General features: G+C 38.6%; 1 protein-coding gene and 1 pseudogene across 10 annotated transcripts in view; both read left to right on the plus strand.

Moving 5' to 3' along the window:
• The window catches only part of R3HDM1 (R3H domain containing 1), a 201,184-nt gene extending 183,829 nt beyond the window's left edge, over positions 1 to 17,355 (plus strand). For all 10 annotated transcript variants that reach the window (XM_041739510.1, XM_041739515.1, XM_041739507.1 and 7 more), the window contains 5 exons: positions 684 to 856; positions 11,726 to 11,870; positions 14,629 to 14,711; positions 15,193 to 15,277; positions 16,004 to 17,355. In XM_041739510.1, coding sequence (XP_041595444.1) covers positions 684 to 856; positions 11,726 to 11,870; positions 14,629 to 14,711; positions 15,193 to 15,277; positions 16,004 to 16,365 — 848 coding nt within the window. In that variant the 3' untranslated portion in view covers positions 16,366 to 17,355. The remainder of the gene's footprint in view (positions 1 to 683; positions 857 to 11,725; positions 11,871 to 14,628; positions 14,712 to 15,192; positions 15,278 to 16,003) is intronic.
• Positions 6,942 to 8,311, plus strand: LOC121482095 (annotated as a pseudogene).
• Positions 17,356 to 17,598: the final 243 nt, after the last annotated feature.

Here is a 17,598-nt window from a genome sequence, read left to right on the forward strand (position 1 = left end):
TACCATTTTGGTGGCTGTGGTGCAAAAAATCCTACCATACCTTACCCTGAAGGGATGAGTGGCATGCAACAAACCTGCCTAATACTAGTAGTACTGCAGACTAGTACACAGGAGACAGAATAGTCTGTTTATCTTTAGTATACAATTAGCAAAGTGTTTGTACCTGTATGTGATCACCAGAACTTTTGAAAGTTAGCCAAGGAGGTCTTTGCTGCCTTTTTCAGATGACAACATGTAATAAAAGAGGTTAAATGATTTCCCCAGAGTTATAGGACATTCAGAGTATTAAAATTACACTGATTCCTACATCCCAAACTTTTTCTTCTGAATACTTAATGCCAGTTTTAAAACTAATTTATTTTTAAAATCAAACACTTTTATAGATAATATCTCAAATATGCTACTCTCTGCTAGGTCATGTAGTAGGTAATTGGACTTTTCTGAGTAACTATGGACCTGTTATTTTTAGAATAAGATGTTTAAGCCTAGAGAGTCCTAGTTTAATTAATGCCTTTTTAAACACACAACACTTGTAACATGAAGCTCTAGGGCTTAAATCTGGCTCAATATATGATAGTAAGTTTTTGTTCAGAAATGTGAAATTATTGCCATTTTCTTATTGTTTAAAGATACCCGTAGTTGGTTAAGCATTCTGACTGCAGTGTCCCAACTCTGATTTTCAGCTGTGCCACCTCCGCCCCCTGGTGGAGGAATGGTGATGATGCAGCTCAATGTACCAAACAATCCACAATCTCGAGCCCACTCACCCCCGCAGTGGAAACAAAACAAATATTACTGTGATCACCAGAGAGGGCAGAAGTGTGTGGAATTTAGCAATGTAGACAATATTGTTCAGGTAAGATGCTTCTTTTGTTTATAATTTTTAGACTTTTCAACATTTTAGTCAAATAAGATGGACCTTACAAGGCTTGACTTTGAATTTGAAATCTCAGACTAGTAAAGAAATTTGAAGATTCTCTATGTCCATGCTATTTCTTTCAGTAGTAAATATTATTTTTCAATTTTTGCATATTCAAAATATTTTTAATTTAAAAAATCAGGATATACTAGATCTAAAATTTGATAAAGAAAATTGAGTAGTTTTCCTACATTTTCCACATGAACTATTAGTGTAGCCAGAAGGTTACATTACAATACTCTTTTTTTTTTTTTTTTTTTTTTTTAAATTTTTTTTTTTTTTTAAATTTTTATTTATTTATGATAGTCACAGAGAGAGAGAGAGAGGCAGAGACACAGGCAGAGGGAGAAGCAGGCTCCATGCACCGGGAGCCTGACGTGGGATTCGATCCCGGGTCTCCAGGATCGCGCCCTGGGCCAAAGGCAGGCGCCAAACCGCTGCGCCACCCAGGGATCCCACAATACTCTTTATTGTAGAAGAAATACAATTAATAAATGTAAAAGCAATGGTAGAATTTAAAAGTCACCATTTTGAAGTCTCACTAAAATAATGGATCAAAATCATCAGTACATGTCAAGAACATTAGAAAAAGATTTATGGGGAATTTAAAATAGATTAAGCAGAGAACACTTGAAGGAACTGATCAATTATAAGATCTCTAAAAGAAGGTCAACTAAAAAAAAAAAGATCAACTAAGTATTATTTGCCTCCTAATGTGGTGTAGAAGGAAGTACACAGCATCCCTTACAATGTATTTTATCAAAAACACTGAGCCTAAATCTAACCAAGTCACTAAATCTAGCTATCAATTTACAGAAAATATAGGAAGGAGGGAAAAACAAGCCGTGGAATGTTTTACTCGGCAAATGCCCTTATTTCTTTAAAAAATAAATAGCATTTTGAGATGAAGACTGAGTCTTTCATAGATTAAAAATACTCAGGAGTGGTAATCAGATGCAACATGTGGATCTTCCTTGGATATTAAACCCTCAAAAGACATTTTTCAGCATTGAGAGGATATTTAAATATGTTAATTATGTTAGTGTAACAATTTTTTAAAAAATAATAGTTCCTGGGGTGCCTGTGTGGCTCAGTTGGTTGGATCTTCAACTCTTGATCTCAGGGTCGTGAGTTCAAGCTTCGCATTGGGCTCCCTGCTGGGTGTGGAGCCCACTTTAAAAATAATAAGTAAGTAAGTAAGTAAGTAAATAAATAAATAAATAAATAAATAAATAAATAAATCATAGTCCCTCCAGATAAAAATATTTTTTAAAAAGATAAAAATTTATTTAAAAATAATTATATACTAAAATATTTGCAAGTGAAATGCTGTGATATCTGAGATTTGCTTAAAAACTCTTTAGAAGGGACAGAATGGGAAAACACAATCAAAGCTGTGTGATGAGTTCATGGAAGTTATTCTGTTTTTCTGCTTTTATATACTTGAAAGTTTACAGCATTGAAAGGTTTTAAAAATATTTTTTAGTGGCACCAGGCTGGCTCATTCTGAAGGGCATCCAGCTCCTGATCTTGGGATCATGAATTTGAGCCCCACATTGGATATAGAGATTATGTAAACTACAATAAAATCCTGAAAGAAAATATTAATAAATAAATACTTTTTAAAGATGAACTGAATAAATATTTCAATGCACATGACAAAATCATAGCAGAATATAAAGGGCAAAGGTCATTCATTGGCTAGCTCATAAACTTTAAATGGCCCATGGCCATTATCCAGATGAAAATACAAAAATATTTTTTATCTGTATAATTGGGAAATTTTAGGAAGACTAATAATTTGCAGAGTTATCCAGTTACAAACTCTCCTATACATTCCTGGTGGCACTGCAAATTGATAGAACTCTTTTTGGAGGCAGTTTAATACCATTTTTGAAAATGTAGAAGGTTCATAGCAACTCAACACCAAAACCACAAACAATCCAATTAAAAATTGGGCCAAAGACTTCAATAGACATTTTTCCAAAGAGGACATACATGAAAAGATGTTCAACATCACTCATCAGGGAAATAGAAATCAAAACCACAATGAGATGTCACCTTAGACCTCTCAGAATGGCAAAAATTACAAAGACCAGAAATAGCAAGTATCATTGAGGATGTGGGGAAAAAAGGAACCCTTGTGCACTGTTGGTGGGAATGCAACCTGGCACAGCCACTGTGGAAAACGGTATGGACTTTACTCAAAAAACTAAAAATAAAGATACCATGTGATTTAGTAATTCTATCGGATATTTATCTAAAGAAAATGAAGACACTTATTCAAAAAAGCAGCTCTGTATTTATTGCATCATTGTTTACAATAGCCAAGATATGGAAGCAACCTAAATGTACATTGGTAGATGAATAGATAAGGAAGATGTGATATATATAAACAATGGAATGTTACAACAATGGGATATTACTCAACCACAAAAAAGGATGAGATCTTGCCATCTGCAACAACATGGATGGACTTAGAGGGCACTATGTTAAGTGAAATAAGTCAGACTGAGAAACAGCATATGATTTCACTCCTATGTGGAAGCTAAAAAACAAAACAAATAAACAAAAAACAGAATCAGACCTATAAATACATAGAATAAACTGATGATTACCAGAGGTAAGGGAGATGGGGAGGTGGACAAAATAGATGAAGGAGAGTGTGGGAGATACAGGCGATTTAAAGAACATTTAGGGATCCCTGGGTGGCGCAGCGGTTTGGCGCCTGCCTTTGGCCCAGGGCGCGATCCTGGAGACCGGGATCGAATCCCATATCGGGCTCCCGGTGCATGGAGCCTGCTTCTCCCTCTGCCTATGTCTCTGCCTCTCTCTCTCTCTGTGACTATCATAAATAAATAAAAATTAAAAAGAAAGAAAGAAAGAAAGAAAGAAAGAAAGAACATTTAATGTGGAAGGTACATAGCCTTTGATCCACAAATTTACTTCTAGAACTTTGTCCAGTAAAAACTGTGGAACAAACAGTTACAAACAGTAAACAAATCTGTATACACAGATATTCTTACCTGCTATAACATTGAAAATCTAAAAATATCTTGATATTCAACAGTGATTAATGGATTAAATAAATTACTATACCATTTAGGAAAATATCTTAAGTGTATGTACTAAAAAGAATGGGATACACCTACTTCCCAAATGGTAGTTTCTAAATACCATTCTCTGCTAAAAGCACCAGGGTTCCTTAGTGAAAATGCTGTTGCCAGGATTCATTCAGAGAAAAGTACAAGATGATTCTGGAACATGTTGCTGAGCCAGAAAGTAATGAAGTACCTTAAAGGATGTTGGAGATGTGTCAGGGGGACACAGGACCTGTCATGAATACTTTGGGAATAAAATAATTAGAAATGAATGATCACCCATAGAATAAAATCGAATCCATGAGTCCATACTGATATAAATGAATAATTGGGGGGAAAGTGAAGCTCTTCTTTACAGCAAAATGTGAACTAATAAATATAGAAAGAATGATAAAATTAGAAAATCACCACCTGGAAACCACAAGGCAAGAATCATCACTAGAGGAGAGAGGATTCTAGGAAAAGTGACAGAGTAGGAAGCATCAAGAGTCTTTCTACCTAGAAATACTTGTACTGGCAGAAACTGTCTGATGTAACAGTTTTAAGCTTTAGAATCTATTGAAAGCTTGGAACTGCCAGGGAAAAGCTTGGGTGATAAATTGCAATTAAATCCAGTCAAATTTAGCTTTTACCCCAACAGCAGCTGCCTATCTTTAACCCCCAACCCCTGACAGGCAACTGTGCATGTTGTTCCTAGAGTAGCTTACAGGAGGAGCTAGGGTGGGCAAAAAGGACCCTGCCCTTCAAATACAAAGGATTTCTGTTATCATCCTAGGTCTCTGCTTCTGATCACAGAGGTGTAGAAAAGGGGACAGTAACCATTATTGTCGCACCTCCCCACATTATTGCAGATCTCTCTATCCCCCACACACATACACACACACTTCTGAGGGACTTAAAGGGCTAGAACCCTGTTTTTCCTCCCTTCATTTTGAATCTATTTTGGGACCAGGACACACACAGTAGGGACCAGGACAAAAGCAACTGAATATATAGAGCACATGCCCAGGGAAAGGCACAAGCCAAACCCTAAGAAAACCTCGGGTATACTTCAGGCCAATCTTTGACACAGTGACAGCCTGCAACAGTCAATAAACAAAAACCATAACAACAACAGAATACAACAAAGCCTGGGAAAGGGGAAGAATCTAATATCCAGTAACCACATTGATAGATCCAAATGTCTAGTTTTCAACAGAGCCACAAGGCATGCAAAGAAATGGGACAGCATGGCCCATTCAGAGGGGGGAAAAAAAGTCAACATAAATTGTCCCTAAAAAAAAAAAACACCTGATGACAGATTTTCTAGACAAAGATCTTAAAACAGCTAACTTTGGGTTGCCCAAAGAACTATAGGAAGATAGAGAGAAAGACAAAACAATGTGTGAACAAAATGGAAATACCAATAAAGAGATAGAAAACCTAAAAAGAAGCCAGAAATATATTCTGGAGCCAAAAATATAATAACTGAAATGAAAAGTTCACAGGAGGAGTTCAGTGGCAGATGTAAACAGGCTGAAGAAAGAATCAGAGAACTTGAGGACAGGATAGTAAAAATGATCAAGTCTGAAGAAAACACAAAAAAGAATGAATAAAAGTGAACAGAGCCTAAGGGACCTGTGGGACACTAGCAAGTTGACCAACAAACACATTGTGGTTGTTCCAAAAGGAGAAGAGAAAATATTTGTAGAACTAATGGTTGAAAACTTAACAAATATGATAAAAGATATGAATAGAAACATCAAGCAGCTTGACAAACTCCAGATAAGAATTCTCAAAATACACACACCAAGACACAATATAATCAGTTTTCAAAAAATAAAGACAACATTAAAAACAGCAGGAAAGAAACAACTTGTCACATGTAAAAGATCTTCAAAAAGATTTTCAGAAAAAAAAATTTTTTTTATTTGTTCATGAGAGACACGGGGGTGGGGGGGGCAGAGACATAGGCAGAGGGAGAAGCAAGCTCCCCATAGGTGGCCTGATGCAGAACTTGATCCCAGGACCCTAGGATCACAACCTGAGCCTAAAGCAGATGCTCAACCACTGAGCCACTCAGGTGCCCCTATCAGCAGATTTCTCATCAGAAACTGGAGGTCAGGAGTGCCTGGGTGGCTCAGTCAGCTAAGTAGTTGCCTTCAGCTCAGGTTATGATCCTAGGGTCCTGGGTTTGAACCCCACCTGAGTTCCCTTGCTTCTCCCTCTCCCTCTGCCACTCCCCTGCTCGTGCTTGCCCTCCCTCTGTCAAATAAATAAAGTCTTTTTAAAAGAAAAGAAAGAAACTGGAGGTCAGAGGCAGCAGTCCAGTGTATTCAAAGTGCTTAAGGAAAAAAAATGTTAACCAAGAATCCTGTATCTGGCAAAACTACCCTCCAAAAATGAGGTAGAAATGAAAATCCCCAGATAAAAACTGAAACCTACCCTGCAAGAAATTCTCAAAGGAGTCCTGCAGAGTGAAATAAAAGGAACACTAGATAGTAAGACAAAGCTATATGAAGAAATAAAGTTCTCATTTAAGTTAAATACATGAGCAATTATAAAAGCTAGTAGTATTGTACCAAAGGTCCATAGCTCTACTTTTTACTTTCTATGTAATTTGAGAGACTAATGCACTTAAATATTTTTTAAAACATTGTCTGAAAGGTAGTGTTATAACTTTGATTTGTAACTCCAAATTTTGTTTTCTACATAATTTAAGAGACTAATGCACTTAAAAGAATTAGTAGGGGGCAGCCTGGGTGGCTCAGCAGTTTAGCACCGCCTTCAGCCCAGGGCGTGATCCTGGAGACCTGGGATCGAGTCCCACATCAGGCTCCCTGCATGGAGCCTGCTTCTCCCTCTGCCTGTGTCTCTGCCTGCCCCTCTCTCTCTCTCTCTCTCTCTCTCTCTGTGTGTGTGTGTGTGTCTCTCATGAATAAATAAATAAAATCTTGCCCCTTTCTCTGTGGAATCACCATGGCAGCCGGGACCCTGTACACATATCCTGAAAACTGGAGGGCCTTCAAGGCTCTCATTGCTGCTCAGTAGAGCGGGGCTCAGGTTTACTTGCTCTTCACACCACCCCACTTCCACTTTGGCCAAACCAACCACACCCCTGAATTTCTCCGTAAATTTCCTGCCTGCAGGGTTCCAGCATTTGAGGGTGACGATGGATTCTGTGTGTTTGAGAGCAGTGCCATTGCCTACTATGTGAACAATGAGGAGCTGTGGGGAGGTACTCCAGAGGCAGCAGCCCAGGTGGTGCAGTGGGTGCTTTGCTGATAGCGACATAGTGCCCGCAGCCAGTACCTGGCTGTTTCCTACCTTGGGCATCATGCACCACAACAAGCAGGCCACAGAGAATGCAAAGGAGGAAGTAAGGTGAATTCTGAGACCCCTGGATACTCATTTGAAAGCAAGGACTTTCCCAGTGGGTGAACGTGTGACACTGGCTGACATCACAGTTGTCTGCACCCTGTTGTGGCTGTATAAACAGGTCCTGGAGCCTTCTTTCCGCCAGGCCTTCCCCAGTACCAACCACTGGTTCCTTACCTGCATTAACCAGCCCCAGTTCCGGGCTGTCTTGGGGGAGGTGAAACTCTGAGAAGATGGCCCAGTGTGATGCTAAAAAGTTTGCAGAGAGCCAACCTAAAAAGGACACCCCGAGGAAAGAGAAGCATTCTAGAGAAGAGAAGCAGAAGCCCCAGGCCGAGCGGAAAAAGGAGACAAAGGCTGCTGCCCCTGCTCCTGAGGAGGAGATGGATGAATGTGAGCAGGCACTGGCTGCTGAGCCAAAGGCCAAAGACCCCTTTGCTCACCTGCCCAAGAGTACCTTTGCGTTGGACGAATTTAAGCGCAAGTACTTCAATGAGGACACTCTCACTGTGGTACCGCCGTATTTCTGGGAGCACTTTGATAAGGATGGCTGGTCCCTGTGGTATGCTGAGTACCGCTTCCCTGAGGAGCTCACCCAGACTTTTATGAGTTATATAACCTCATCACTGGAATGTTCCAACGGTTGGACAAGCTAAGGAAGAATGCCTCTGCCAGTGTCATCCTCTTTGGAACCAACAACAGCAGCTCCATTTTTGTAGTCTGAGTCTTCCGAGGCCAGGAGCTTGCCATTCCGCTGAGTCCAGATTGGCAGGTGGACTATGAGTCCTATACATGGTGGAAACTGGATCCTGCCAGTGAAGAGACCCAGATGCTGTTTTGAGAGTCCTTTTCCTGGGAGGGGGCCTTCCAGCATGTGGGCAAAACCTTCAATCAGGGCAAGATCTTCAAGTCAACATCTCTTGTCATCGCCTAGCTGCCTGTACCTGCCCTTCAGGGAGATGGGGGTCATTAAAGGAAACTGAACATTGAAAATTAATTAATTAATTAATTAAAATAAATCAGTCTTAAAAAAAAATTAGTAGGGCAGTCTGGGTGGCTCAGTGGTTTGGTGCTGCCTTTGCCCCAGGGGGTGATCCTGGGGACCCGGGATTGAGTCCCACATCGGGCTTCCTGCACGGAGCCTGCTTCTCCCTCTGCTTGTGTCTCTGCCTGTGTGTGTGTGTGTGTGTGTGTGTGTGTGTGTGTGTGTGTCTCATGAATAAATAAAATCTTTGGGATCCCTGGGTGGCTCAGTGGCTTTAGTGCCTGCCTTTGGCCCAGGGTGTGATCCTGGAGTCCCAGGATCGAGTCCCACACTGGGTTCCCTGCAGAAGCCTACTTCTCCCTCTGCCTGTGTCTCCGCCTCTCTCTCTTTTTCATGAATAAATAAAAATCTTTTAAAAAAATAAAATCGAAAAAAAATAAAAATAAAATAAAAATAAAAATAAAAAAATAAAATCGTTCTTAAAAAAAAAGAAAAATAATTAGTAGTTTATGTTTTGGGGCACACAATGTATAAAGGTCAGCAAACAAAAGTTGTGGGGACCAAGCTATAAAGGAGTGGAGTGTTATTGAAGTTAGACTAGTATAAATTCAAATTAGAGTGTTATTACTTTAGATGTTAGGTGTAATACCTAAGGTAAGCGCCCCCCCCCCCAACCAAAAAGAAAAAACCTAGGGAATATATACAGAAGGAAATGAGAAAGGAATTTAAACATTTTACTACAAAAACTTGAGTAAAACCAAAAGACAGTAATGCAGGAAATGTGTGGGAAGAAGCTGGAAGGCATATAGAAAACAGCAAAATGACAAAGGTAAGTCTCTGTTTATCAGTCGTTATTTTAACTGTAAAGACAGAGATTGGCAGAATGGGTAAAACCACCTGATCTAACTATGCTGTCTATAAGAGACTTACTTTAAGTCCAACGACACAAATGAATTGAAAATGAAAGAATGCAAAAAGATATTCCATGAAAATAGTAACCAGAAGAGAATAGGGGTTGTTATTGCTAACAGTAAACAAAGTTAAGACTCTAGATCCAAAAAATTTTCGAGATACAAAAATTCAATACAGCAAGAAGGTATAATTGTTATAAACCTGATTATATGAACCTAATAATTGCTTACCTGATAAAAGACCGTCACATAATACTTGGAAACTTTAGTGCCCCATTCTCAATAATGGATGCCACAATCAGGCAAGAGTTAAGTGAAGAAATGGAGAATTAACTACATCCGTCATGTGTAAAGAACACTCTACCTGACAATAGCATGCATAGTCTTTCTGAGTACAGGGACATATCCCTGGATAGACCATCTATCTATATGTTAGGCTACAAGTTCATTCTTTTTTCTTTTTTTTTTTAAGATTTTATTCATTTATTCATGAGAGAGATGGAGAGAGGCAGAGACACAGGCAGAGGGAGAAGCAGACTCCATGCAGGGAGCCCAACGCAGGACTCGATCCCGGGACTCCAGGATCACGCCCTGAGCCAAAGGCAGGCGCTAAACCACTGAACCACCCAGGGATCCCGACTGTTAAGTTTATTCTTAACAGATTTTAAAAGATGCATGTCAGCCAGCATTGTCCTCGAAGTTCTACCTAGAGCCATTAGACAAGAAAAAGAAATAAAAAGCATTCAAATTGCAAAGGAAGAAGTAAAATTTTCTGTTTACAGATAATATGATCTCCTCCTAAGACCCTTAGAAAAAAATAATAACCTCACAACAAAGGAACCTGGCAGACACCACCTTACCCAAGTGATGGGAAGTGTACCTCACCAGGACTGTGTTGACATGTGGACCTCAGGTTCCTCTCACAGTACAGTGAGAAGACACCATATCCCTTCTGTAGCACTGCTTACCCAAATGTATATTATGAATTTGGGAATGAGGAAGCAGCAGCAAATTCAAATTGAGGGACATTCTGCAAAATAACTGATAATCAAAATGACCTTCAGAAACTGATCTTCAAAAAGGCCAAAGTCATGAGAGAAAAAAAAGACTTAAGACTCTGTTCCAGATTTAAAAGAAAAAGGGACACCTGGGTGGCTCAGTCAGTTAAGCATCCAACTCTTGATTTCAGCTCAGGTCTTGATCTCAGGGCTATGAATTGAGTTCCAGCCCTGCACTACTTCAAAAAAGAAAGGAAAAGAAAAGATGAAAGACACAATGACAACTAAATGCACCTTTTGATTCTGGACTAGAAAGGGAGGTTTTTTGTTTGGGTTTTTGGATTTTTGTTGTTTTTTGATTTTGTTTTTTTTTTTTGGTTTTGGTTTTGGTTTTTGGGTTTTTTGGGGGTTTTTTTTTTTTTTTTGGTTTTTCAAAGGTTTTTTTGTTGTTTTGCTATAAGGTATGTTAGTAGAACAATTGGTAAAATCTGAATAAATCACAGATTACATAATATTGCTATATTGTTAAGTGCCTGATTTTGATCCTTTTTTTTTTTTTTTCTAGGACTTTTCTTAGAAACATCCTTATTTCAAATGTTCCTAAACAACTCCACTGCATATATCACATTTTTTTTATATATCACATTTATATAGATTTTGACGATTTGACTCTTACTTATATAAAATGTCCTTGTTTTTAGGAAAAAGACACTAAGTTATTTAGGGATGACATATTGTAAGCAACTCATTCTCAAATAGTTTGGAAAAAAAATCAGTATATACAATATATATAGAAAGAGGTAAAGATTTGAAAATATACAGGGAGAATTATATAAAAATATAAGAAAATAATATTTGAGAAATCTGAGAATTCTTTGTAATATATTTGGTAACTTCTTTAGGGATAAGTTGTTTAAAAATGAAATGTTAGGGGCAGGCTGGGTGGCTCAGCAGTTTAGCGCCACCTTCGAAGCACAGAGCGTGATCCTGGAGACCCAGGATTGAGTCCCACGTCAGGCTCCCTGCTTGGAGCCTGCTTCTCCCTCTGCCTTTGTCTCTGCCTCTCAGTCTCTCTCTGTATCTCTCATGAATAAATAAATAAAATATATCTTAAATAAATATATATTAAATAGTTTAACATGACAAAAAGAATGCGATAAATGTGTATTTTTTCTTATGGAGAATGTTACTACCCAGATACAAAAGTCAAGATTCAAAAATACGATGTATAGTCTACTTCTATTTTTGTGAAACATAGACGTATGAATGCATATACATAGAAACAATCTGTTCCAGTGTTTATCTTTTGGAGTTGAAAATTATAAATTTTTATGTTATGATTTTTTAAAAAACAAGTACGTATTTGTAATCCAAAAAAATAAGAAATTTTGTTCAAAAGTTAATTTGCAAGAAAGTGGCTAAAATGCTAACCAATTTTTTTGATATGATTACAGCACAGCCCTCAACTCAGTAGTCCCATTATTTCACCAGCTCAGTCGCCAGCACCAGCTCAGCTGACCACTCTGAAAACTGTCCGTCCCTCTGGACCACCCCTTTCCATCATACCTCAGTTTTCTAGACCTTTCGTACCGGGGCAAGGTAAGTGCACGAAACTAGTCACAGCCTCAGAGGACTCTAGGGCATCCCTTCCCCTGGATGTTGGATGGAACTGTTGAATCACTGTATTGTACCTCTGAAACTCATGTAACACTGTATGTTAACTACACTGGAATTAAAATTTTTTTTAAAAATTGAAGATAAAAGACATCCCTTCCCAATCACACTTTGTGATTTCCTTTGGTACTGCTTTCAGTTCTCCACAGGACTGCATTTTCATCTTCGAGCCCTGGGCATATTTGTTTATTACCGTATACTCTCTTAACCTTAGTGTTTCATCACTAGTTAATGATTACTATCTTAGTAATTACTTCCATTCAATAATTACTTATGTGTTAGAGTTAAAATGACTTTAACTTACTAGCCTTAGACTCCGTTTCTCTATAGTAGTAATGCATGATGCTATAAATCCATAAATTTGTTTTTTATTTCTATTGTCTTTATTACAGTAGTGTATATCAAGAGTTTATTCAAAAGTGTATTCAACTTATTATTGAGGCTTCATTGAGGGCCTCATTGTGCCCGTGACATACAGAAATAAATAAGGTGAAGTCCTCATCCTCACTGACCCTCTCAGTCTAGTTGGAGGAACAAATAGCAAATGGATGATTATAAAATAATATGGAAAATATTGATTTTCTTTTCTGGAATTTATCCTAAGGATAATGCACACAACAATTTATCCACAGAAGAGTTTGGTCTATAGCAGAAAAATGCAAAACAACCTAAATGTCCATTAGTGAGGATTAGATTTGGTTTATCTATATAAGGAATAGTATGTAGTTATCCACAAATCATGTTTTAAAGAATTGTTAAAAGAAGAAATATTCACAGTACAGTGAATGATTTTAAAAAACAGGTTATGCAAAGAGGAGTGGGAGATACAAACTTCCAGTTATGGAATGAATAAGTCACAGGGATAGGAAGTACAGCATAGGGAATATACTCGTTGTATTATAATAGCATTGTACGGAGACAGACAGTAGCTACACTTGTGATTGGTGTAGCATAACATATAACTTGTCTAACCACTGTGTTGTACACCTGAGACTAATGTAGCATTGTGTGTCAACTATACTCCCATTTAAAAAGGTTGGGGAGGCAGGCAGCACTTGGCTGGCTCAGTTTGTAGAGCATGTGACTCTTGATCTTGGGGTCATGAGTTTGAGCCACATGCTGAGCATAGAGATTACTTAATTTAAAAAAAAATATTTTTAATTAAAAAAAAGTTATATAGGCATTTCAAAAAAGAAGATACACAAATGTCTAGTAAATCTTTGAGAAGGTGCTCAACATCATTTATTATTCATTAGGGAAAGGAATATAAAAATCCAAGTGACGTATCACTTTGCCCCACTAGCATGGACATAATCAAAAAGATTAACACCACTGCATGGAGGTGAAGTTACAGAACAGTTCAAATTCTTGCACATTGGTGTAGAGGTGTAAAATTTTAAAGCCACTTTAGAAAAAGATTTTAGTTTCTTACAAAGCTGATCACTTATTTTGCAATGCAGCAAATCCACTTCTAGGTATTTACCCAAGAAAAATGAAAGCATGTCTATGCAGACTTGCACTACAACATATATATCCACCTTATTTTATTTTGATTACTGCTGTCTATAGTTCATCTCTGTATTTCAAAAGAATACTGCTCCATAGGCCTAAACTTAACTCTGACTTTCTTGCAATTGTTTTGTATGCATCTTCATGCTTCTCTGATCTCGACGTTAAGCCATCATGGCATATCTGCCCTTCAAATAGTGCTGGGGAAGGAGCAAATCTGTCCTGCCAGGGAGCTGGCCTAGCACCTTCACACTGTTCATCTGAAAAGAGCTCCATGGAGTAGGGGAAGGTCCACACCTTGCTTTTCTGTTACGAAGCTTTCAAGAGAAGGGATATATGATTCCCTGAAGTGCTTTTCTAGCACCTGTGCATAATCCCTCTCCAAATACTGAATATGCTGAATTGGGGAGCTTATGGATAAAATAAAATGAGAATTTAAAAAAATTTTTTTAAGATTTATTTATTTATTTCAGAAAGGCGTCCCTTTTTTTTTTAAAGATTTTTTTTTTTTTTTTAAGATTTATTTATTCATTCGTGAGAGACACAGAGAAAGAGGCAGAGACATAGGCAAAGGGAGAAGCAGGCTCCCTGCAGGGAACCCGATGCAGGACTCGATCCCAGGACCCTGGGATCTGTCTCTGCCTCTCTCTGTGTGTGTCTCATGAATAAATAAATAAAATCCTTTTTAAAAAAGTATTTTTCAAAAAAAGTAGTGACCTTAGAGAAGTAGAGAGCTTACTGTTTTTCCAGGATTTTTTTCTTTTCCTAAAATGTAAGGTATATTAATTTTTAATCATCATAGAAAATGTGGATTTTAGCATCTCAATTCGGGGAATGTGTATTACAGTTATTTTGGAGGATCGCATATGGAATGTTAATGTAAATTAGGGAAGTTTCTCTCCATCCTATCCCGTCTACATAGTTCCCACCACTTTCCTTCCTCCATAGCCACTGTTATTTGTCCTTACACCTCTCAGAAGTTTACCCCAGCTCTTTAAAGGGAAAACGGAAATTTTTAATTCTTTTTAAAAATATGTCAGGACCTACACTTTTTTATTCTACCAAATGTGTTTCCCCTACGCATCTTAACTCTTGGACATTTTAGAAAATTTTGGGAAGTACTTTTATACCTGAGCAGAGAAAAATGTAAAGATGTTTTTTTATTGACTTTCAGGAGATGCCAGATATCCATTACTTGGCCAGCCTCTGCAGTACAACCCTCCTGCTGTTCTGCACGGACACATTCCAACCCAACAGGTGTAAAAGCTCGCGGTCTGACGACCTAGGCTTTGTTGGCAGAACATCATACTTGTGTTGCAGAGAGTGTAGCGGGCCCTGGGTCCACCTGTTGGCACTACACAAGGGAGACCTGTGTACCTCAGCCAGCGAATTTATCAGTGTTGTCTGGCTGCATTGAGCCTGGGTCTGGCCCCCCTATGAGCAAACAAGGGAGATGGTGGTGTGCTGTTTGCTTGAGCAGTCATGCACTAGTGCTGTCCAAAAGTGAGGGGTGGGGGAAGGTGTGGCTGAGGCATTAGGGCACCCTTGCTTATGCAAGACAAGTGTCTGGTCATAGTGAGGGACAGGAATGCCATTGCACAGGGACTGGGATTGGATTTTTTTCTGTTGAAGTACAAAACCCAGACTGAGTATCTTTGGGTGTTAAGTGTTTAAACATTACAGTCACACATTTTTCAACATTCTTAACCTTATTTTTCATCTGTTTGTGGGTCTTCAGGGTCAATCTGGCAATAGGCATGGAAATCGAGGAAGGAAACAAGCTAAAAAAGCTGCATCCACTGACCTTGGTGCAGGAGAAGCAGGTATGTCCCTGAGAGGCAGTTGGATGTGGTTCTACAAACTGTTGACCAGTTCAGCAGTCTTTAAACAGAAATGGGTTCTCTGCTTCCTAAAGTCCTTCACAACATTACAGGAACTTAGGCCATCTATAATGTAGGGCTCCTAAAATGTGTTATTTTAATTGTCTCATTTCAGATTTCAGAGTGCAGTAAGGTACTGGTGGATTTAGGAGGGATGCAGGGACCAAAGGAAAGTTCTGTGTGAAAGGAACAGATAGAATGATATTCTTTGCCTCTGTATTTGTGGAGAAAGGAAGTAGTCCGTACACCCACATAGACATAGTCTGATGAACAAATAACTGCCTTTCTATGGCAGAGCACTTTCAATTATGTACTCCACAGCCTTGGGTGGCTACAGCAAGTGCTGTTATGTTTATTTTACAATGAGAATGGGAAGTTTGGGAAACAGCCCAAGATCACACACCTAAGAGGATCTACTATACAATGCTGTATTTTCTATGTACGGCGATCAGGGAAGACTGAGGTGGGTAGTTCAGTACCAATAGCTCTATACCCCCTGCCTTAGGGATCAGTAGGAATGATTTAAAAGATGGCCGTAATTATATTTTTGTGGGTTTGAATGGCTTCACAAAATCCCATTCATTTCTTACATCATATTTGGGCCTTTAGTATTTTCTGCCCACCATTTTGGTAACAGGGATTAGTAATTCTATACCTTTTCCATTCTAGTTGTTGGGAAGGTCTTGGAAATTACTGAACTACCAGATGGAATAACTCGCATGGAAGCGGAGAAGCTTTTTGGGGAACTCTTTAAAATTGGCGCCAAGATCCGGTGGCTCCGGGACCCTCAATCCCAGCCCCAGCTGCGTCGTCACCCGCTCTGCTGTGGCAGCGGGGACAACGCCGTCAACCCTGAACGCTCTAAGCCCAGTGACTTGGCCTCCACATATACCGTCTTAGCCACATTCCCCTCCATTTCAGCTGCACAGAATGCATTGAAGAAACAAATTAACTCGGTTAACAAGTTTAAGCTGAGAACAAGCAAGAAGCACTATGACTTTCACATTCTGGAAAGGGCAAGTTCTCAGTAACAGAGCCACCCCGGACCCTTGGCCTTTATGATTCCCCTGTCCTCACCCATCTTTAATTGGCTTGGTATTTGGAGCTTCTGTTAACATGATAGAGACTCCTAGGACGTGTGGTCATGGCGTTATAGCTTTTGAAGACAGGCCAGTGATCCAGCAAAAGGGGAGAATTACACATTTCACCCCAAATGACTTTAGGAATCCACATCGGAATGATACAGAGTTAGCAGCTTTTTCTGAGGAAATGCTGTTCAAATGCCTCCTAACTTTTATAGTTATTTTGTTTTATATTTCTGAATTCTTGTATCAGATCCAAAGCTCTATTGTACAGCAAATTATTCTTCAAAGTGATTACAACCAGTTGCAACCTGTATTTCTTTTTTGCAGCCAGCACAATGTGACCCAACATAGAATTTGGGGGGAAAAGAATGCAGGAGTGGAATAACCAAGTCAAAACCATGTACTGTCTTTTTAGGGGCCTGGAGGGTGCCTAAAGAGAGCCCACAAATAGAAGATTACTCTTCCCCTGTATCTCTAAACACAAACAAGTTTCAGAAAATACAGAGCTCCCTTGTAGGGTCCTTTTCTTATTCATTCAGGTAGTATGAACATTAAGTGTAAAGTAAATTATGTTCTTAACACTTCTTAATCAAACCACTTAGATTCAAAGGGGAATAGGAATCATTTTAAGCAGGAAAATACTTCCACTTTTTTTTTTTTTAAGTGTCCCTCTGATAACTAAATGCCACTAATTTGCATTCCCCTCCTTGTGGATTTCTTGTCACCTAAGGAAATGCATTTGATGAGTGCTGGAAACTTCTTAAGTGGTTTAAAATTTGTTTTCATTGTTTGCAGCGGATCACTGGACATCAAAGATTCATTGCACTTATGAACAAGGAACCTTTTTTTCAATTTCTGTGTAATTTGCAAGGCTGTACAATGTGTGCTGATGCAAGCCTTTTTCAGTTCAAGAGAATAAATGTTTACAAATATAGACCCATTTTGTCTTTTGTAAATTAAAAAACACCTTTTTAATCAGTATTGAAGACTTAACCTGTCTTAAATATTTCAATTTTAGATTTACAAAAGATGGTAGACAGTAAACACACTCATTTTATGAAAGTCCTACAAAGCATCGCTTTCTCAGTGGGAGTGATTCCTGTGGGTATGATTCATGTCATTTTGTTCTATCATAAAGTTAATACCAATCAACTAAAGACAGTTTTGAGTATAAATATA

Source organism: Vulpes lagopus, chromosome 24 (assembly GCF_018345385.1).
Source record: "Vulpes lagopus strain Blue_001 chromosome 24, ASM1834538v1, whole genome shotgun sequence".
Classification (NCBI taxonomy): domain Eukaryota; kingdom Metazoa; phylum Chordata; class Mammalia; order Carnivora; family Canidae; genus Vulpes; species Vulpes lagopus.